The sequence below is a fragment of the Microtus ochrogaster genome, linkage group LG8 (assembly GCF_000317375.1).
Source record: "Microtus ochrogaster isolate Prairie Vole_2 linkage group LG8, MicOch1.0, whole genome shotgun sequence".
Lineage (NCBI taxonomy): Eukaryota > Metazoa > Chordata > Mammalia > Rodentia > Cricetidae > Microtus > Microtus ochrogaster.
The window spans coordinates 19,438,789-19,461,663 of record NC_022033.1 but is presented as its reverse complement, the minus strand read 5'-3'; the positions used below and the strand labels follow the sequence as shown (position 1 = coordinate 19,461,663).

The 22,875-nt window shown below is 47.4% G+C and overlaps 1 protein-coding gene across 1 annotated transcript in view; it reads left to right on the top strand.

Moving 5' to 3' along the window:
- Dhx35 (DEAH-box helicase 35) overlaps positions 1 to 22,276 on the top strand; it is a 60,062-nt gene extending 37,786 nt beyond the window's left edge. The window contains exons 12-22 of the mRNA XM_013352230.2: positions 393 to 603; positions 3,937 to 4,061; positions 6,012 to 6,066; positions 8,521 to 8,616; positions 10,356 to 10,450; positions 11,392 to 11,469; positions 12,709 to 12,838; positions 15,472 to 15,553; positions 16,479 to 16,550; positions 18,734 to 18,845; positions 21,206 to 22,276. Coding sequence (XP_013207684.2) covers positions 393 to 603; positions 3,937 to 4,061; positions 6,012 to 6,066; positions 8,521 to 8,616; positions 10,356 to 10,450; positions 11,392 to 11,469; positions 12,709 to 12,838; positions 15,472 to 15,553; positions 16,479 to 16,550; positions 18,734 to 18,845; positions 21,206 to 21,250 — 1,101 coding nt within the window. The 3' untranslated portion in view covers positions 21,251 to 22,276. The remainder of the gene's footprint in view (positions 1 to 392; positions 604 to 3,936; positions 4,062 to 6,011; positions 6,067 to 8,520; positions 8,617 to 10,355; positions 10,451 to 11,391; positions 11,470 to 12,708; positions 12,839 to 15,471; positions 15,554 to 16,478; positions 16,551 to 18,733; positions 18,846 to 21,205) is intronic.
- Positions 22,277 to 22,875: the final 599 nt, after the last annotated feature.

The following is a 22,875-nucleotide window of genomic DNA, read 5'->3' as shown; positions in this document are numbered from 1 at the left end:
ACAAGCAGATGATGTTTCTATACAGTAGGTGTGAAAGTCCAAGGGTGTGCTTGTGAGGCTTTGTACAAGATGGCTGTTTGGTTGCAGAAGAGAGAAAACAGACATTAAGAACTTACCATGTGCTCAGTGTTAGGTTCTAATCTCTTTATGTTTGGACCTTCTCCCCTCGACAACCCTGGGGGAGGCGGTGGCCACACTGTGTAGATGAGGAAGGAGAGCTTGGGAGCTTGAGGGAGCTGTGTATGGTTCTAGAACTGGATCATTTCTACCTGGCGTGGTGACTCCTTAATTCCTCCCTCACAGCATAGTGTTTGAAATATCAAAATATCTTAGGGTTTCTAAGTTTATTTAAACTGGGAAGAACCAACCAGCTTTCTTTCTCTTTTTGGTAGGTGATTGTGGCTACCAATGTGGCAGAAACTTCCATCACAATCAGTGGCATTGTGTATGTGATTGACTGTGGCTTTATGAAGCTTCGCGCCTACAACCCCAGGACAGCTATTGAATGCTTGGTGGTGGTACCAGTGTCTCAGGCATCAGCCAACCAGAGGGCAGGACGTGGTGGGCGCAACCGCTCCGGAAAGTGTTACCGTCTCTATACAGGTGTGGATGTTGTTTCTTAACAACTTTGGATTTTCTTATAGTAGCCTGGGCTTTGGAGCACAAGGCAGAACTTACCATAAAATCCAGCTCTCCCTCCCAGGTGTCCCCACCGCTTCCTTCAGAGGCTGGCTCATTGACCCCGCACCTGCCTACCTCCTCTCTTCTGACCTGGTGTTGGGCCCCTGTCAGAACCCAGCACAGGCTTTGTACTTCAAGCGCTGTCTTCCTCACTTCCCCTCTGTTTAATGTGCTGTGCTCTTACCCCGAGACTCCTGAATCCAGTGGCACCTCACATCAGTCCCCATTTGTCTTTGCTGAGTTGCCCTGAGAGTCATTCACAGACAACAGATCATTGGCTCACTTTCATCATGAGCCATGCTAGGTTCTGAGGTGCAGAGTGGAATTCTGGTAGACAGGCCTGCCTGTCCCCTAAGAAGCTTTCCTTTCAGCCTGCCGATGCTGGGGAGCACAGGTACCGTGATGCTCCAGAGCTGCTGGTCTCTATGTCTCTTTTACTGGGAGTTGTACTGAGACCCCACCCCACGCCTTGCCTCTGCATACACCTTCCGAGCGTCCAGATGGAATTTTCAGGTCATTAATTCCCTCCTCTGTCCAGTATCTACTTACAGTTTGCTTAAGAATCTGAGGGCTAAGGACTGCCATGTATTTCTTTCTTTTCCTGTTACCATCATCCTTATACAGACGTTGATGTATAGCTGCCCCCCCCTTCTTCTGTGGGGTGTGGAACTGAGGACCTCACTACCCTTGAGCCTCACATCTAGGCCTCCTTTATTTCAGCACGTCATCAGGGCCTGGGGACCTAGGGCTCAGTAAGCCGTGGACTGTGGCTACATTGTGGGTGGTATGGTGGTAGAGGCAGACCCAGGAAAAGACCACCATGCCCTGGAGTGAGAAGTGATTGTAGAGGAAAGGGAGCCGCTGAAGCTGCGCAGGTGCATTCTCCCCTGCGGGGAGCTGGGGAGGCAGGGAGCATTTCACAGCCCCGGCAGTGTTTGAGCCTGGTCTTATTGGCAGCCCAGGCTGTCCAAGTGGAGCGCTGGGGCTCTGGAGACTGGATTCAGAACACCAGGAGAGGGACACATGGGACGACCGAGTCCATTCATCATTTACGCTGTTTCTCTTAGGCTCTAAAGGGTTGGTGGTGCTGGGTATAAGTGTGTGTGGACATGAGACGTGCAGAGAAACCGTTAATTCTTTGAGGAATTGCATAGTTATGGGTATTAGGAATTGTGTGTTTAACTTTTAAAGGAACTCAAGTTGTTTTATTTATTTTTGAGGCAGGGTCTCTCTGTGTAACCCAGGCTGGCCTCAGACTCGGAGGTCTCCCTACCTTTGCCTCACAAGTGCTGGGATTTAAAGATTAAATGGTGTACCACCATTCCCAACAACTAAAATTATTACCTTTGGTTCTATATAATTTTTTTGCCTGCATGTATGTCTGTGCATGTGTGCTTAGTATCTGAGGAGGTCAGAAGAGGGCTTTGCATGTCCTAGAATTGGAATTACAGATGATTCTGACCTGCCATGTGGGTGCTGGGGAGCTGAACCTGGGTCCCCTGCAAATGCCGTCAGTGCTCATAACCACTGAGCCATCTCTCCAGCTCCAACTCAAATCATGTTTAAAGTTGAAATGGCTACGCTCATCTCACATGTCAAGGAAATCATGTGCTAGGACATGGACTAAAGCTGGACAGGTGGATTTGGGTGAAAGGTCACTGAATCCTCAGCCCTAGCTGCTGTGCATGGGTGTGGTTGGGAAGGGCCCGGAGCAGTACCCAGTGTGTTAGTGCCCAGCCTTCACATTCTTGGCTGAGTTTTCAGATGGTGCAGCTGTGCCTTACTCAGATCACTTAGTTTTCCAGAACCTTCCTGGACTTTTCCTCAGCTCCCCTATTCTCACATTCTAGCGGGTTCTCAGCTGTACTCGGTTCTTAGACATGCCCTCTGTTTCCCATTTCCACCACTTCCACCTTCCATGCCCTAGGCTTGTCTGCCTTTGCCCAGCAGATCCTCCTGATGCTCATGGCAGCCCTGGTGGAACTTTCCCCAGTCTCTGCTTTCCTCTGTCCTGAGCCTCCATGGTCCATGGCAGGAGCACCTGCTCCTCGTGGGGCTTGTTTTCTGGTCTTGATCCAGGTCCTTCCTGCCTCTGACACTTTTGGGGGCACTGCCTGTGGCTTAGGCCTTTGCAGCTTCCGCGTGCCATCGCAGCTTCGTCTCTGAGCATCTTCTCAGTAGGGTCTTGGCCAGTGGTGCTCTTGGGGAATGTGGTTTTCCTGGTAACAAGTACTGTATCCACAATGTTCTTAAAACTAAAGAACTTCCTTTCCTTCTATTGTCTGCCATCTAGAACCTTCCAGCTAGACCCGTGTGTTTGGCAATTCATGTATGTAGTCCATGGCCTTTCTGAATGTACACAAAAAATGATTTTATGCGTTCCTTTCTCACCACCCTTTGGTCTGGTTTTTATAAAGTCTTCCCCTAATTCCCTGTTCTCTCCCCTCTACCCCCATCTCTCTGCCTTGGGGTGCTTTCTCCTGTTTGAGGTCACTTTATGTTCCTGTGGGACATGCAAGTACAGGATCCTGGGTGTGATGCTGCATTTGGCTGCTGGATTTAAAAGCTAGGTTTGTACAATTTCTGCTCTTTGTAATTAGGTCCTTTGTCAGATTCTGGTGGCAGTTTTGGTGATTTATTTTTACATTGTTCTTTGCTTATTTGTGCTGTTCTTGCTTTCTTGACATACTCCACCCTAGGCAGAGTTGATAGTAACTGGGCCTGATAGTGATTATGCAGATGCTTGCTGTTTTGGTTTAGTACTTCACTGATAAAAAGACATTTGAAAAGTATCATTCTGTCATTCTGAAGTAAAGTAACGTGCCCCCCCCCTTTTTGTTTTGTTTTGTTTTGTTTTTCAAGGTAGGTTTCTCTGTGTAGCCCTGGCTGTCTTGGAACTCACTTTGTAGGCTGGCCTCGAACAGAATCCATGTGCCTCCGCCTCCTGAGTGCTGAGATTAAAGGTATGTGCCACCACCGCCTAGCCAAGTAACATGCTTTTTAAGGGGAATGTTTTGAAATATAAATATATAGGTGTACACACACACACACACACAAAGAGGTATATATTCATATATTTTCCAATATTTTTTTTATAGAATGATCCTTTCTAGACGTAAAAGCAACTTTGTGCCTTAGTGTTGTGTGTCTGGCCCCAGAACCACAGGGCTCTTGCTCGAGGCAGAGAAGGAAAACTGCTGGCATATGGGGGCATCTGAGTGTCACCTTTGATCGTTTCTGATTTCCTGTTCTTAGAGGATGCCTTTGACCAGCTACCTCAGTCCACCGTCCCTGAGATGCAGCGCAGCAATTTGGCCCCTGTCATCCTGCAGCTGAAAGCCCTAGGGATCGACAATGTCCTCAGGTTCCACTTCATGTCTGTAAGTCCTCTTCTGGCTGAGGAGCTCGTGAGGCTATGGTCTGAAGACACTGATTGGGCACGCCATCTTTTTTCTTCCCCACTCAGCTAAGACACCACGTGCCACTTGGTCCTGTGCGGGTTGTGGGGCAAACCTGGTGGCCGGGAGAGCCGGAGAAATCCAGAGTTCCTCTTCCTCTGTTGCTCCTGTCCTTTCTTCTGGGGGAGAGACAAGTCAACAAGAGTCACAGGGCAGCTTGACTAGTGCTCAGGGTGACAATGGAAGGGGCCTCCAGCCCCGCTCCTCCTGAATGAGCTGTCACCAGACCCAGAGGGTGTGAATGGGCCTGGCTGTAGAGTACCACGGCTGAAGGAGCTCAAGGCTTCGGGAGAGACTCTGGCTCATGGTATCTCGGGTGATTTCCTCAGGAAGGTGTCGGAGTGGAATTTTTGGTCCTCTGTGGACTCGTGATGCATGGCTGCCTGGCTCTGCTAAGGTCTCAGCAGCATGGCAGCCTGACTGGGTGCTCCCATTTCACCACTGCTCTCTCTTGGTGCACAGATGTACTGGTGGCTGAGTGGGAAAGGTGTTATATCCATCTTTCTTGTTGTTTCTCATGTGGGAGATGTTTTTAAAGCTCAGTTTATTTTTTATCCTTTCTTTTTTTAATTTTTAAAACAATCTTATTTTACATAGCAATCTTAGTTCCCTCTTCCTCCCATCTTCCCACTCCCCTCACCGTATTGATCACTGTATATTTCATATAATTTTTGGAGCTTTTTATCTGTTACGTTTGTTAGTAATTTCCTCGAGTATTTGTCACCTGCCAACTTATAGAAGAACTGACTTCTTTGTAGAGTGTGACAGTGGTGGAATATTGTGTATTGACCCCAAGTAATTACCCTGGAGCTTCTGTGAGTGCAAGAGCCTGGAGATCATAGAACAAGGCCGTGTGCCCACAGGCCCCGAGATGCACTAACATGCCGTTTTGCTGTTTTGCTGCTTTCTCACAGTAGATCTCCAGATACACGAGCTCTCCGCTGAGCTAGTGTGTACATTGCCTCTCTGAAGAAAGCAGTGGTAGCGGAGGGAAGCTTGGTTCACCAACTGCATGACTTGGACAGTGATTACAGTGATTCCTTGGCTCCCCTGGATATAACCAGTCAGGTGTAGGTTCCCACCGTCAAGGTGATATAGTCGGTCACTAGATCTTGACTAGGCTTGACTTTGTTCTTTGGTGAACAACAACTAAAAGGCCTCAGTTTAGCTTCTGACCCTGCATCGAGTGCTGCAAAGCCTTGCTCAAATGTCCTTTTTTAATTGTCACTTTCCTCATCTGTGAAATTGAGTTAAATCACTCCGATGCTTAAAGTGCATTTGCTGCTCTGCAGATTCAGAGGACAGGCAGTGCAGTCTGGAATAGTACTGTTAACTGGATTACTAGGAACCGCGTCCCTAGAAGGGACCACTGATGCCTGGCACCCAGAGGTGCTCAGCGAGGATTTTAGAGGGAAGGACAGAGGTGGCAGAGGTGTTGAAGGGCACAGTGTGAGATGAGCCTTGGTGCACACTCTGTAACATCAGCGTTCTCTACATGCTCAGCAATTTGAACATGTTAATAACTCACCATGGTGAGGCCTGGGCAGTAGGCGTTAGTATTCCCCCTGTGCTTCAGGCTTTGCAGCTCCCAGTGTATGAGAAGGCTGAGGGGAGCTTAGGGTAGTGAGGGGTGGTTTAAAGTAGGGACTGTCTCCAGTGATGGAGTGGGGATGAAGAAGGGCAGCTTGAAACGCTGAAGAAGGCACTGCTAAGGATGCTGCAAAGGTGGGAGGCACATTTTAAGGTACCAGCAGCATGGAGACTGGGCGGGCGGACAGGGTGTAATAGAGAGAGAGTGAGCCAGAGTGATCACATTTTTCAGTTCCTAGTTGAAGAGAGACTAACCTAGGAGGACTTTGATGTGTTTTGCAGCCCCCGCCAGCACAATCGATGGTTCAGGCCCTGGAGTTACTCTATGCTCTCGGAGGTATGCCTATTTTTCATGTGTTCTCTTATATGATAGTAGGTATGTTGTTGGTTCTTTTTTTGGGGGGGTGGGCACCAACCAGCTCTGGATTAATCACGCAGAGGCTGATTCTTTGTTATGAATGCCCAGCCTTAGCTTAGCTTGTTTCTAGCCAGCTTATCTTAACTTAAATTATCCTGTCTACCTTTGTCTTTGGGTTTTTACCTTTCTCTATTTCTGTATACCTTTCTTTACTTCTCACTCTGTGACTTGCTGTGTGGCTGGGTGACTGGTCCCTAATGTCCTCCTCTTCCCCTCTTCTTGCTCCATCTTTTATCGTCTCTTGCCAGATTTCTCCTATTTAATCTCTCTGCCTGCTAGCCCCACCTATTTCTCTCTCCTGCCTAGCTATTGGCCGTTCAACTCTTTATTAGACCAATCAGATATTTAGACAGGTAAAGTAACACAGCTTCACAGAGTTAAACAAATGCAACATAAAAGAATGTAACACGTTTTTGTGTCATTAAACAAATGTTCCACAGCGTAAACAAATATAGCACATCTTCAACTAATATTCCACAACCTAGGTAACTGGATTCACATTAGAATTTTTAGAGTCTTTAGGAATGGGATTGGCCCTCCCCATGTGCATAAACTCTTTAGTGGTATTTACTCCACTGAAATGGAGATTAGATAAAAGTAACTCATGGCCAATGTGATAATTTACAAAGTGTGGCAGGAACTGTGGATAACTGATGAAAGGATTGGCATTGGCTCAGGTTCTCGGCACAGAGGAGACACAAAGACAGGAGATAGAGGGTGAGGGGGAAAGGGAAGGGAACAAGGCAGAGGAGTAAGGGTGTTTGTCTCAGAGGGACAAAGGACTGTGTCTGGATGGCAGGGAGACAGATGTGGCCCATAGGTAAATAATGGTTCATAAAAGTAAGACGGGAAACCCTGTGTTACGATGAGGTGTTTCAGTTTAATTGGGCATGTTAATTAGGTGAGCCGAAAGGGGGCTTTTGATTGCTGGACTTTAATACCTTGTTAGCTGTACTTGGTAGTCAACCTCAAGAGGAGGAAGTTGCCAAATAAAGGAATAGACCTGGGGGCTTGCTTCAGGAATGCTATCTAATGATCGTTAGCAAGGCAGGAATAGGGGAGAAAGGCATATTTGACATGCTTGGGCTGGCTAGAGTTCCTTCAGCCATCACCAGGGCCACACTTGAAGAGACACACAGAGACTGGCAGATCTCTGCAGAACCTAGTTCTTGTTCTCAGACCCCCTTTTCTTTCCCAGCCCCACCCCCAAATCCCTCTCATTTCATTCCTGAGTTCCCTACAGGAGTTGGGCAGATAGCAGCCTGGATTTTGTTTGGGCAAGAGTGCTCTGTTGTGTGGAGGAAGCCCTGCTGGTTTATTTGAAAATACAGTATGTGCCTTACGTTAGAAGAAATGGTGCCAGCTCAGGAGCTACCATCTCTGCTATGCACTGTGCCCTGTGAGTGGTATCCTCCTGGGAGGTTCTGTGAGTGGGGCATTCTCAGGAAGTTTTAGTGAAGGCTTTGCCCTGAGATTTGTCTTCAGTATTTTAAAAATAGCTTTATTAAGGCACACATCATATACCGCACAGTTTGTTAATTCACAACCTGCTGTACAAGAGCTTCCAGTGTCATAGTGTTGCGCTGTCTTCAGTGCAGTCTGATTTTAGAACATTTTCACATCATTTTGAAGAGAAATGTGTATCTGCATTCGCCATTCCTAAAAGTCTGCATTCTCCATTCCTGTCTTCCTTGGCTCAGGCAACCACTAACCTGCTGGCTCCATGGATTTGCCTAGTTTAAACATTGCTTAGAAATGGAATCTTAGGTTGTCTTTGGTGATTGGCTTCTTTCACTTAGCTCTTTCCAAGGTTATCCATGTATCATTCAGTTGTAGCAAGTTATCAGTATAACATTTACTTTTGCTGCTAAATATTATTCCAGTGTATGGAATAGTGATTTTTTTTCTATTCATTAACTGGTGGGTATTGTGAGGTTTTTTTTTTTTTTTTGGTCTGTATAAATAGTGCTGCCATGAACATCAGCATATGAGTTTTTGATGGACCCCCCTCCCCCCCATCACTTTCTCTACACCGTTGCCAACACTCGTTACTGTCTGTCTTTTGAATCACAGCTGACCTAGTGGATTTGAAATGGTATCTGGTAGTTTTGATTTGCATGTCTCTGATGACTTATGATATTGAGAATCTCTCTGATGCCCAGTAGAAGTGCAGGCTGCTGCCTGTAATGAAGTCCTTGAATAGAGTTCGTTAGAAGCAGCAGCTTTTAAAGCTGGGTGTTGAGCTCAGTGTGACTTTTCTCTGTTGATGTAACGGTGCTGTGTCGGGCTGGGTTGGTGGTGGTGAGTCATCTTTCATTGCTGTTCCTCTTCCAGCACAGTGGTCCCTGCCTTCTGACTCTGTTCTTCTGACAGGCCTGGACAAAGACTGTCGCCTGACAGAGCCGCTCGGCATGAGAATCGCGGAGTTCCCTCTGAACCCCATGTTTGCCAAGATGCTGTTGGAATCAGGTGGGTGGAGCCTGACAGCTCCTTTTGACTTTATTTTGATTTCCAGAGAACTGAATTCTGTGCATCGAAGGAAGAGGGACCAATTATGGTTTAAAAAGTGACAACAGCAACAAAGTATTTTTTACTAATGATGAACCGTGTGTTTATAAGACACAGTGTAATGTTTGGTGCTTACATAGTGGAAAGCTTGTGTCCAGGTAACTAGCCCATCATTACATTATGGAGTTCTCCTAGCAATTTGACCTGTACATCATAATGTGGTTACCATAGATCACTGCAGCTCGCTCCTCCAGCCTTCAGCTGTAGCCTTCCCGCAACTTCTCCAGTCTTGATCACTGCTCCCCCTCTCAGCAGCCTCTCGTGGCTCCAGTCTGCTCTGTTACCATAGTAACTGAAGTATACAGTGTTTACTTGGCCCAACAGATTCCACTGCCTTCCGCATTGTCCTGGGTGACAGAATTTACTTTTTAAATATTGTGTAATAAGTGTTCTCCACTGTGTGTATCTTGTCTTCATCCTGCAGTGGACACCAGAGTGTGCTTTTCCTTCCACATACCAGTTTCAGTTCCGTTGAGTGTATGCGGAAGCAGGCTTGCTGGATCATTCTGTTTTAGATTTCTGAGGAACATCCTTGTATTTTCCGAAAAACTGTGCTAACTTCAATTGTCTGAGAAATGATCACACTTTGTGCCACAGTGACTGCGTGACTTTATGTGCTAAAGCAACATACCAAGTTAGTTCCAGTTTCTCTGCAGATTTTTGTTGATGTGAGTTAGGGCAAGGTCTGTTTCTTTAGTTACAAACATCTTGGTAGTATAGGAGCTGTCCCCACACCCCCGAACGGTCCTGTTTGTATTTTATGCCTTTGTTGTATCAGGTGGCCGTTTACGAAGGCATGTTTCAAAGGTAGCATGGTAGAAGTTAGCTGTGAGATTCTAAGTGCAGCAAGAGCGGACTCCATTATACTTCAGGCAGAGAGCAGTGGAGACCCAGACAGGAGTGCAGTTTGCTCCGCGTCGTGTCCTGGATGATGAGCTGCTGCAGAATCTGTTCTCAGGATGCCGTCTCCATTGCCTTGTGCCATAGGCTTGTGCCCAGAGCAGAGGAGTACTTAGGAGAGGCAGGCCACTCCACAGCTGGGCCAAGAGTGGAAGGACACTAGCACTAACACAGCCCTACACACTCTTCCCTTTCCCTCTATGCTTTTCCCTGGACTCCAGCCGTCCATGTAGAGGGCAGGGAGCAGGCAGGCCACTGAACTACCTTTGGTGACAGGTCAGTGTGGCCTCACCCTGGCTGGCATCAGGAGCCCTTCAGCCTTAGTGCTGCAGGAAAGAATCCTCAGTTGGGACACATGGAGCCATTCATGGCATGGTAAATACTTACATGCTAGGGAATTGAAAAAAGAACTATTAGATATGATCTTATTTTACATTTCACAGTCCAGTAGAAGGAAAACGTTGAGAAATGCCCTTAACTCCTTATTGCTATGTCGTCCATTTGTAGACACATCTTTTGTGTTCTGGGTAACTTCGGCTGATCTCAGGAGGTCCTGAGCATTGCTGCTATGTTTGCAAACACGCCTTGTGTGTTCTCGGGAACTTCAGCTGTTCTCAGGAGGTCCTGAGCACTGCTGTTATGTTTACAAACATGCCTCTTGAGTTTTAGGGAACTCTGGCTGTTCTCAGGATGTCCTGAGCATCGCCGCCATGTTTACAAACATGCCTCTTGTGTTCTAGGGAACTTTGGCTGTTCTCAGGAGGTCCTGAGCATCGCCGCCATGATGCAGATCCAGAATGTCTTTGTTTTCCCCTCAAACCAGAAGTCTCAGGCAGTAAGTCCCAGCTTCTCACTGTTCTCTTGTGCATTTTTGTCAAATCTCACCTAGAAAGTACTGCAGACAGTTGTATAAAGATCCTAGATTGCCACTGAGTGAGTATGCTGTGTATAATGGGAAGATTTCACGAGCATGATTATACTCTTCCTGTATACTGTGGAGGCAGAGTCTGTCACTCACACCCAAGTGGTTTTGTTTGTTGTCCCTTTTAAGACCCCGCCTCTCATGCAGGTGACTCAGAAAAAGTATAAGACCCTTTGTCTAACATGGCAGTGCCCCCTTTTGCAGCCCTTCTCTGCCCCGCCATGTTTCCTACCTCTGGTACATTACAGATTCTGCTTGACTGTTTTTTTGTTGTTGTTTTTCGAGACAGGGTTTCTCTGTGGTTTTGGAGCCTGTCCTGGAACTAGCTCTTGTAGACCAGGCTGGTCTCGAACTCACAGAGATCCGCGTGCCACTGCCTCCCAAGTGCTGGGATTAAAGGCGTGCGCCACCACCGCCCGGCTTGATTTTTATTTTTATTTAATTTTTTAGTGTAATGTCTTTCTTCCACCACTGTTGTTCATTATTGTGTCCAGATGCTTAGAACAGGGCTTGGTTGACAGTGGTACTCAGTGGGGAAGGAAGGAAGGAGGCAGGGAGGCATTTGATGATGTGGCATTTGGTTCAAGGAGAAAGTTCTGAAGTAAATGATTTCTGTCTTCGCCATATGTATTGTACCTGGTGCCTCTCAGCCCCAGGAAACAAGTGGCATTATTGAGGATCTTTGCCACAGAAAGAACTCAAGGCTGGGATCTAAAGGGAACCGAGAGGAGGCAGTGAACAGTGGACGGTTGTAGGACATGGGGATGTCTGTCAACCCTTCTCGAGTATACCATGTCCACCAGTGCAAGAGGCTCATGGAAGTCAAATTCTAAATGGAACTTTATCCTTTACAGACTCGAGTGCACCGGAAATTTGCTGTGGAGGAGGGTGATCATCTCACCATGCTCAATGTGTACGAAGCATTTATCAAAGTAAGCATGGCCACACTGGAGGCTCACACACACACACACAGACACACATGCACACAGACACACGTGCACACACGTACACGCGCACACACACTCTGATGCCCTAGGAGCAAGGTCAGAAGTTACAGTTCATAAACCCCTGGCCAGGAGACCCCTCTGCATTCCAGTTAGTTAGACTGCCAGCCTCTCTCTGGAGAGACTAGTGTTGCTGGAAAAGCTAAGGGTGTTTCCTTTTCTTTGTCTGGTTATGTATGACACTTGAGGCTGGCCGACAGCTTGACCTCCCAGTGTCCCTCGTGCACTGTATAAGGAAAGAAGGACAACATGTGATGGACGGGCCGAGAAGCACGATTGTGTGGATTGAATCTTGAAAGGCATCCCAGAGAGCATGTTCCCCGAGCCTTGCTTAGATCCACATATCCTCTTCCTGATTAGCCATGGGTAGTGCTAATTTCCATTCTGAGTACTCTGTGGAACTGAGAGCAATTAATAGAACTTAAAATTCCCACTTGAAAGCTAAACAACGATGCAAAGCTTTAAAAGGTAATATAAAGGAAAAGGAATAATAGTTCATATTTTTAGTAATTTAGTATAATTTAAAAAGAGAAATACCAGAGTTTTGTTTTTACCAGAGATCTGAGAATGATTGCTCAGTAGGTGAATTTAAGTTAGCTAAAGTTCACGATCCAGCTTTACCACAGAAGAGTGCATTTGTAGGTCGGCATTGGACCATTCTCTGGTTGTTTTCTGAAAAAAAAAAATCCTGTGTAAATTACATTTAAAAATGTTATCATGTTAAAAATTTATTTGAAAGCTTTCTTCCCTGGCTAAAAGTCAAATTTTGGAGCTCTGTTCCCTCTGCTGAAACTCAGCACAATGTAACGGTCTGACTCAAGAGTACGGAAATTAGGCACTGTGGTGGAAAAGTCCCCTTGAGGGCAGATAAGGATTTGCAAATGGTTTCTGCATGTGCTGTGTTGCTTCCCATAGCTAACAGACTTACCAAGAGCCATGGGGAGCGGAGCGGACCTCCTTTAGATTGACTGTGCTTGTCCGTCAGTTCCCTTTGGCTTGCTAGTGTGAGGAGTGGGGCTGGGGCCAGCAGGCAGCGTGTTTGGTTGTTACCCTCTGCTTTAGAGATGGGGTAGGGCGAGTGGGGAAGAGAAAGTAACCTGTTGACGGCATTGCGTCAGCCAAGCTGTCTGACCTGGTGACCGTCTCCTCTGCGTGGCCCCTCTGCAGCACAACAAGAGCTCCCAGTGGTGTCAGGAACATTTCCTGAATTACAAGGGTCTTGTCAGAGCTGCCACCGTGAGAGAACAGTTGAAAAAGCTCCTCGTCAAGTTCCAGGTGCCCAAGACGTCCAGTGAAGGTGGGTGTGGCCTGTCCCTGCCTGTGCTGTCCCTCTCTGCTCCACACAGTTAGATCCTCCAGTTCTCATGCTGGGCTGATATGAGGCCATGTACCTGCAGCCAGCTTACATCCCGCGCGTCCTGCACCCATTCAGTGGGAATGTAAGGCTGGGCGCCCTTATGGAAAGATTCATTTTTATTCCTGCTGGCTGTTGCTCCCTCCCCCGAATTGCTAAAGCTTGTGAAAATGCTTAAGGATTATTAACTTCCACATCATTGCACATATAATCAATATAGTGATGGTTGTTGCAAAAATTTACAATTTTTGACAGTGTCTCATATAGCATGTGCTGACCTCAGCCTTACTATAGCTGAGAATGACCTTGAACTTTTGATCCTCCTGCCTCCAAATGTGCTAGGATTGTGTGTGTGTGTGTGTGTATGTGTGTGTGTGTATGTTGGGTGGGCACATGAGTTGAACTTTTCCTCTACTGGGTTTTGAACTCAGGTATTAAGGCTGTCTGTAAGGGCCTTTGTCTGCTTAGCCATCTTAACATCCCCCAAATGTTAACTTTAAATGAATGAAATTCATAGGTATTACATGAAAACTGCATGTTCTTCTCACATTCAGGGTTATTAAAGTTTAGCTTAGGCATTCAAGGGTAAGGCTGTACCAGACGTCCTGGCTTGTAGCAGTGACCGAGGTGGCCATTTGTGGCATCCACTGTAGGTGGCACCATGTCAGGGTCTCTGCATTCTCTTTCTGTCTCCCACTGTATGGTGTGCAGTTGATGGTGTCTTTAGTTTACAGAGGAACCAGGAAGGCCTGGGAGGAACCACATGACCTTCAGGATTGCATAGCTTGTATCCCGCCAAGCCAAAGACCCAGCATCCAACTTGTAGGAAGGGGCACACTGAGTTCATTTGGCAGTTTTGAAGCCTGCTGTGCAACAAGCACCTCTGACATTTCCTGAGTACGCTGAGTGTGCTGTGTGTCAGTTCACATCATGCTATTTGTACTCTGGGAGACGTGTGTGCTAGGCCGGGCAGCAGTCTGAGAGTGTTGTGTGTTAACTTATATCATGCTCTCAGCGCTCTGGGAGACTTGGGCTGCTTTAGGCTAAGGGAAACCTGTTAGAGCCAGGACCCAGGAAGTGCTGTTTGCTTTTCTATTAAGAAAAAGTGATTGGCTATGACAACAGCTTGGTTCACTGAGAGCCCAGTGCAGTGAAGAGAGGTATCATGGAGACACGTAGACTGTCATGCTAGGCTATAGGGCCTTGTAGAAGTGACAGTGTAGACACTTTAGTAACAGTGGCAAGTAGCAGAAATAGTGAAGGGAAGGAGAAATCCGCCAGAGCTTGCCATGCAGGGTGCCATGCCAGGGTGCCATGCGGAAACAGGACACTTGTAAGGGTTGCCAGCTGGAGAACATCTGCCCAGGGTCCTGTCGCCTGGCAGATAAAGGACAGCCTCACCTCTGCGTCTGTCTTCCCTGTCATCCCACTGCCCAGGAGTGGGGTGCTGAGGAATGATTTTACGAAGCTGGGTTTCGAGGGTCACAAACAGTTATTGCATGCATTTCTGCCCTCTCTGAAACAACCCACGAGAACAAAGCCTGTTGTGTATGGGGATTCTGACCAGCTGGAGGAAGGGGCTGCATCTGGATGGGCAGTGGACAGAATGCAGGCTTGAGGTTTAGCATCTCTGCTGGGAACAGTCATGACAGTCAGACAGGACAAGCAATTGCATGTAAATTACAACACATCTAGGAGGTTAGAGAACAGTAAAATGTATTCCAACGGTTATGCAGTTAAAAACCAAGTTTATTATAGAATGACTTTCTTGAGCCTGTTGGATAGGTAAACAAATGATTAGAATATAAAACTCACCAAGAAGAAATAAAAACACACAAGTAGTAATTTAATTTCTAAAAAATAAAAGAATGTAGCGTAGCCTCCCCTTCCCCCACCAAAACCTGCTGTAAAAAATTCAGTAAAATGATTTTTGAGAGCCCTGTAAGGCTTCCACCTGTAGCAACCTGTTTGCCCATGCACTGTGCTTCATCAGAGCTAAGACACGTATTCATCGTTATTTTATATATTACTAGGAGTGACTGCCACTGTAATTGTGTCTTGACTTAAGTGAGTTAAAATGGCTTAGAATTGATGAAATGGAGTATATCTTCAGCCATTAAAACATGATTATCCCCTGCATGGTAATTTAGAATTCATCTCATGGCTATGAGCTAGTGCATGGAGATGCTTTGTTCATGAAAGATGTGTTTGCTGTAGCAATAGAAATGTCAGTTAAAAAGGAACAGAATGTTTGGAAGTGGTGGAGAATTGCAAACTAGCTGGCAGCCAGAGACAGGGCAGTGTGCTTTCGCAGTTTGTGTCTCTACAGGGCTCTGAGCTCACTGGCCGGTCTGTGGAGCGGCTGTCTTGGGTCCAGGCCGCTGTGCCTGGGCTTGGTTGGAGAGCCCTTGTTATGGGGGCAGTCCTGCCTTGTTCTGACGGTTGTCAGACATGGGAGCACAAGGCCGAGTGTGCTCAGAAATGGTTTCAGGTGGCCGAGACAGCCGGGGAGGAGCATGTGGAATGCGGTGCCAGGGTGCTGGGTCTCACCAGCCTTCTGTTGCTGCCTTGTGCAGGTGATCCGGATCCCGTCCTGAAGTGCATCGTGTCGGGCTTCTTTGCAAATGCTGCGCGGCTTCACTCCTCTGGAGCATATAGGTACGAGGCCACAGTTGACTGTGCAGAGGTCAGAGCCGAGCAGCTTCTAATTGACATCAGGTCTCCTAACACCAAGTGAAGTTGGCTGTCAAGCTTCTAGCAGACTGTCTGCTCTCTGGGAGAGTCCTAATGCCCAGTGCAGCCATACACAGTGACACGTGTTTAGGATGTCAGTGACATATCTACATTTCCAGTATGGGAGGAACCATTAACAGTGCTGTGGTCTAGAGAAGACACTTTCCCCAGTGGGCTGTTCGTTGTGTCCCCAAGTTCTATAGGACACAGCCTGGCATGTGGGATGGCATTTTGTCTTTGGAGCCTTCAGTTGTTTCTTCACTGGGTACATACAGTGCCTCCTGCCATCGCCTGTCGTCAGTATTTCACTGTGCAGTAGGAAGTCTGTGGAACCTCAGTTTCTGCAGGGAAGGGATCGTTTTGAGAGGGGATCTGTAGACGATAGACACGATCATTATTGTGGATAAATGTTCTCTTCCTGTGTGGTTTGTTCTGAGTGTCCACAGTGTGTCCCCTCCCATGCTGGGCTCGCTAGGCAAGCACTGTGCTGCTGAGCTAACCTCACATTTTATTTTAGAAAGAAAAGAGTCTTGCTAAGTTGTCCAGGTTGCTCCCTGCCCCCCATCCTTCTGACTCAGTATTGCAGGTAGCTGGGATTACAGTCGTTATTACAGCTGTGCTCCACCATGCCCAGCCCTCTTCTAGCCTGATTTATTCTTGATTCCGAGGTGGTAGTGTTGGTGGAGGTATGTCTAGAGAGTAGCGTCTCTTCTGTGTGAAATCCAATCTACATGCACCTGGGGGTTAATACTAACACATTTGTAGAAAAGGATTTGCATATGTAAAGTGTTCCAGGCTCTTACAATAAGTGCATGCAGTGTGCTTCACACAGAATTCTCATGTCTCATAGGACGATCCGCGATGATCATGAGCTGCACATCCACCCTGCCTCCGTCCTCTATGCAGAGAAGCCACCCCGCTGGTAAGCCCCTCCTGCTGCTGAACTTGACCCTGCATGTTCTCTGGGTGGCCTGGCAGTACAGGCGCTCTATTCCCTGTGTTGACTTGGGTGTGCTGGGTTGCCAGGATTTCTGCTTTATCAGGGAACCCCTAAAGGTAAACAGCACTCCAGTAACTACCCAGCTATCTTACACTGTACTCAATAAAATATTCTTTAAAAAAATCTTAAACTGCAGTGTATCTCCTCAGTCATTCTCCCAACAGGTGCTCACTTTGACCCACTGACTAAAGGCTTCCTGTTTGAGGTACAGCATGGAGAGGGGACTCAGATCCCAGCTATCCTTTGTTTGTTTGTTTGTTTGTTTTTCAAGGCAGGGTTTCTCTGTAGCTTTGAGGCCTGTCCTGGAACTCGCTCTTGTAGACGAGGCTGACCTCAAACTCACAAAACTCCACCTGCCTCTGCCTTAAAGGTGTGTGCCACCACCACGGGCCTCCAGCTGTACTCTTAACAAACAAACAGATTGAATTCTTGTAGGAGAAGGCTTTTCCTAGTGGCTGTATGCAGTGCTGGAGTCAGTGCCGGGAAGCCAGGCTCCATGGAGAAATTAATAATCTTTGCTCTGGACCTGGTGACTGGCGTTTTTGGCAGGAAAGGACTCAAGACAGTTACATCTAGGAAAGAGGGTAGCAGAGCTGTGGCAGCATGAAGGAAGCACATGTTTTTGGGGACTGAGCAGTGAGCTGACAGAGGGTGACCGAAAGAAGATTCCAGTCTGCAGTCCTGGCTGGGAAGACAGAGGCAAGTGCAGCAGTGAGAGACAGCACGGATATTTTTATGGTGTTTCACAAGCCACGTTTATGTCTTCCCAGGTCAGTGCTAATGTGGGCTTACATTTTGTGTTTATTTCCTATCTATAATTTATTTACACTATATTTTACAAAAATATGGATTGAAAAAGGATTAGAAATTTTAAAGACAGTAACGCTTTGTCCTTTACTAGTTGAAAGAACTCGGTCCTCGGGAAGACAGGAGCATGTGGCGTGGCGAGAAGTTGGAAAGTGTCAGTGATAGGGATGGAGCCGGGGAACACTGGTGCCAGGCACATTGTACCCTGCGCTCCCAGCAGCAGCACCGCCTGGAACCATGTTGGAAATGCAGGTTCTTGGCTCTATCCAGCCTTCCCGAATCAGAACCTGGGGCGGTGCCCACTGTTTAACTCCTGGCAGTGTTTCTGATGAGTATTTAAATTGACCAAAGAATTAGGCCATGCTTTTACCAGTGCAGATCTAGAAGCTTCTTAGGTGGATTGTGACCTGAGCGCTGAATTTATAGCTGTCTCCCTGCTCCCTTGAGTATATAAAAGTCCAGGAGGGAACCTAGTTTTCTGTGCATCCTGTTCTTCTCTCCATCCATTCCCCCCTTTCCCTCCTGTCTCCCTGCCATCTCCTCTTCTCCTTTCCCTGCTCTCCCTTCCCTCTCTTTTTTCTTCCCCCCAAGCTTTGAGCATAGTAAGGAAATTACATTCCTAGCCCTGCCACTTCTTCCCCTCCCCTTCTTTCCATCCACCGAGATTCATTTACTAGTGTTTAAGAGACAAACTCCATATGGCTTTTGTATTTATAGGTTTGTAGTTCTTAAGGATGCCCTGAGTTAATTCTTCCCATAATTCAGAAACTAGTGTTTACTCTGTGAACTCCTGAAGTCCAGGGCTTAGCAAACATGTTCCTTGCTCTTTGACTGTATTTCCTTATCCCTAGATAAGTCTTTTTCCTCTTAAGACATAATTTATGACAGTTAAAGATGGGTTTTGACAGAGGTATAACCTGCATGCAAAATTGCATTTAAAATATTTTTGTCACTTTGGAAGGTTCTTTTGTGTGTCTTTATGGTCATTTTCTAGTCTTTTGGAACAATCAAGACTTTGAGCCCATTTCTGTACTTTCTAATTAAGTCTTTAAGTTCTGTTGAGAGCTCTGCAGATGCAGGCCACGATCTGGCAAGGTCCTTTGTGGCTGGCTGGAGAGCCCTGAAAATCATGCAGGATGTAGAGTTGCATCTGTGGAACACAGTGACTTACCACTCGGTCGGGAGGCTGAGTGAGCTGCCGCAGTGCCTGTGTGTAGAGCCGCACCCAGACAGCGTGCACCTGCTGTGCTGAGAGCAGAGGTGATGTCAGCCTGTGTTTCCGTCCATTCTTTGTTTAGGGTTATCTACAATGAAGTTATACAGACCTCCAAGTATTACATGCGAGACGTGACTGCCATAGAATCTGCTTGGCTGCTGGAGCTGGCTCCACACTTTTATCAACAAGGAACGGTAGGACTGGAGGGAACCTGGCCCCAGGCAAACAGCAGCCTCTTCATAGTGTTGTCTGTATGTGTTTTCCATCTCAGTACCCTAGATCATTCCCAGCCACCCCCACTGACACGCGTGCACGCGCACACACACACATAGTACACAGGTGAGACCGTTACTACTTGCACTTTGGAAAACAGATTTATGATTTTTTCATTTTTGCAAAAATGGTCCATTCATTGACCCCAAAGTCCATGCATTCTTCTAATATAACTTAGTTGAAAGATGGTTGATCATGTTTGGAAGACTGACAGGTATACTGGCTTTCTGGCTGGGTGAGGCCCACAGACTGTTCAGTCTGCACTGTGCTGTAATTGTGTGGTAAGTTAGTTAGTGTAATTATTAGTGTGAATGTGCGTGCATGTGTGAATGTGTGTGTTGCTGGAAATTGAGCTGAGTGATTGTTTTTAAGCACGCTGCCTTGAAATGATTCCGTTAGTCCATTTTAGTCATTGTTTTTATTTTTAAAACTTACTGCTTTTCAATTAATGTTTTTTTTTAGTATTATATTTTATTTCTTTGAGGCCTTTTACACCCTGGACTCCTCATGGTTGATCTTGAATTAGTATCACACTGCTTAGCTATAATATAAGAAACTTAGACCAGTATCTTGCTTTGTATCCAAGTATCCTTTGTGCTGTTGATGGTCAGTAATTTATTTCTGCACATGTTTATACTTGGTCATACGTTATGATTACTTTTAAACAGTTAGTTGTATCTTCACCAGAGTGAATAGCAGAGCATCTCTATTTCCCACTGTCATTGTGGGATCCCTGCCTGAGGAACTTCCTTCAGTGCATCTTCAGCGCCTTCTTGTGGTGGAACACCCTCTTGTTTATTTGCAAGTGTATTGCTTCATTTTTATTTTTGAAGGATAGTTTTCCTCTGTGTAATTCTACCTTGAAAGAATTTTGTTTTGTTTTTCATCTTAACCCTTTAAAGAGTTCTTTTGCCATGTGCAGTGTCTCTGAGAGGCCAGCGGCCGTTCTCAGGCCTCCCTGTGTATGCGGAGGGTCTTGTTTCGCCCCTTCGAGGTTGCAGTCAGCAGGGGTGGAGCAGTAGCTGCCTGCCCTTGGTGACCCTTTTGAGGTGCCACAGACCTGCTCCGTGTGTTTGTTCACGTGCTTTGCTCTTAGAGAGTGATCCCTCCTCTGTGAGGCTGAGGAATTGCCCTCTGAACCATGATAAGAGGGTTGGAGAGAGCTGGCCCTTTAGAAACCACCCAGAACATCCTCACTATATGGCAGGGCTCCCCAGAACCTCTTTGTGGCAGCTTGGTATCTTTTTGGATTGAGGTCCAAAGGTTGAGCCATTTCTTCAGGGACTCTCCAGGTTTCCAGGGGCTGCCCCTGCAGGGCAGGTCTGCTGCCTTGGACACAGCCGAGCCTCTGGGCCGTGTGCAGCCCTCAGTTGTTGGCATGCTCTTCCTGGCGCCTCTGGTGACTTCCCATCATTTGTCTTTCAAAGTTGCTTTCTCTCTGTAGAGGCTCAAAGTCAGCTTTGTTTATACTCGGCGTTCCTTCCAATAAAGACACCAGAAATGGCTCACAAGCTGGTGGTGTCTTTGCCTCTGCCTGGATGAGGCCACCCATGTCCAGAATTAGTTTAGGGTCATTTCTGGTGAGGAACAGAGAGGGAAGAATTCAGAGAAGCAGCAAGCCCACCAAGATTTGCCCCAGAGAGACCCTTGGGATCTAGGAGAGCATCTGGGCTCACTGTTTGAGGACCCGTGCTCTCCTCTCAGGCACAAGTGTGTAGAAAGCCTGGAATCCGCCCATATTCTTAGGCCTGGGGCCTGCTGGTCTGTCAGCTCATGTTGTTGGTAGTGTGCTGTCTCTTCAGGGCTGCAGTTCTCTGGGGTTCTGTGTGGTCATGTTGGATGTGCTAGGACATGGGGTTTGAGCACTAGCAGTTGGGGGTGCAGCATCCTTTTGGGAAGAGCTTCTGGGTGCTAGCCTGGCTGAGCTGAGGGTCTGTGCCTCATTGGCTTACATTATTGACGGGATGTCAGCTCCCCCTCCATTGGTGAGGAGAGATCCCTGATTAGAAGCTTATGTTCATCCTTTGCCTCAGATACATATTTGAGAATTTGTAGGAATTTGGATTTGCCTACAGTATGGTTTTTTCCTCAGTTCTCAGTTGTGCCCATGGCGATGTAAGGAAGCTTCTTGTTATTTATAGCTGGCCCCCTGCAGACAGCTTCCCAAGGGGCACAGCATTCCTTGGGACCGTGTGGGCTAGGTGGAGGATCTGACTGGAGTCGGCTTGAGTCTGCTTTCTCAGTCTCACCATCTCCGTTAATGTTTCCTCTTCTCTTGCAGCACCTGTCCCTGAAAGCCAAAAAGGCCAAGGTCCAGGACCAATGAGTGGAGCTCAGCATGTGGCTGCAGGGACGGCTTGACATCCTCCCTCCGTGTTTCCGGCACCAGCTCAGGTGGCACAGGCAGTCGCTCAGGTGTGGACTGCGCCCTGCACATTAGCTCCCTCTTCCTGCTCCCCTCAGCATTTGTTATCCTCGCTGGGACCCAAGAGGAATCTGAGCATGGCCAGTGTCCTGCTGCACTGCTCCTAGGCCAGGCAGGCTTTGGCTCGGCTGTGCTCTGGCCTCCAGTCCTCCCTCTCGGTAGCCAGCACACTACTCCAGCCGTCCTGGTCCTGCTCTGTGGCGGGCGAGGAGGGGAGTGAGCTGCTGGAGGCCGAAGGCTGTGTAGACAGGGCTCTCTCGCTGCCTGTGTTGGCCTGCTGTGCCCATGGTTGTTGACTGCTGCGGTCCGCTGCTGCTCTGTGCAGCAAGTATGGAAGGAAATGCGGGCACGGGGCCCCAAACCAATCAGCTTCTTCCTTTCCTCTGCCCATGTCCCTGCTTATCTGCAGCGGGAGACTTAGTGCCATGATGGTGGGCCATGCAGGATCACAGGCTCCGTCTTTGTTAGCAGTGGACTTAGCTTTCTCTCAGAGCACGATGCCACATTCTGGTGCCAGTGTCTGGGCGCCAGGGAAAGTTCATCAGCCTCGACCCCACGGGACTCCTCTTTAGCAGGAACCCACTACAGTTTAGACACCCTAAACTTGTGTAGCTCAGGAATATAACTCTTGTATATTTATCTTTGTTCGTTTGCTTGCATTTTTGCAAGATCACGGGCAGCTCCCCCGGGCACTGTTCATACTCAGCAGGGCTGCTTTGCTGCGACAGTGGTGGCACTCCAGCACACGGCAAGACAGACTTCTCCCCTACTGTCTCAGCCATGTTTATTTTAAAAGCGTAGCTTAAAAGTTTATTTTTGTACTGGTTTTAGTTTGGACGTGCCACTTTGGCGCCAAACCTCTGTCATTTTTATTTCCATTTTATAAGTGGTACGTTGTTAATCATAATAATAAATCTTTCTACCTGAGGGGACGTGTTTCTCCTGTCTGTGAGATGGTCTGGTTCATTATTCCAGGTGAGGCCTGGCAGTGTCTAAGATACCTGATGCTGTTGTATTACAGCAGCTGGGGTGGGGCACATATCGACACAGAGCCCCATAGTACACGCTATGTGCCCGGATGCTCTCAGACCTCTTTGTTAGAGCAAAGCGTGGGGCGTTGTTTCAAGGAAGATCTGAAGAGGCTCTCACTCTTGTCAGCCGCGGGCTCCCTGCTGTTTCGTTAATGTTTTTTATTGGGTGTGTACGGGCAAACCATAGTGTGCATGTGGTCACATCTGGAAGCCAGAGGTTTTCTCGGGTGGCATTTCCCAGATACAGCCCACCTTATTTTTGAGACGAGGTCTGTCACCGGGACCTGAGGTTCACCCTTTCAGTTAGGCTGGCTGCCAGTGAGCTCCAGGGTTCCCCCTCTGCCTCCTCAGGGTTAGGATTATAAGCGTGCACCACCACACCCAGCTCTTTATATGGCTTCATGGAATCCCACTCAGGTTCTGTGCTTGTGTGCAAGCCCCTGGTCAATAGAGCCATCTCCCCAGCTTCCTTCTGTTGTTTGTTAGTTTAAAGAG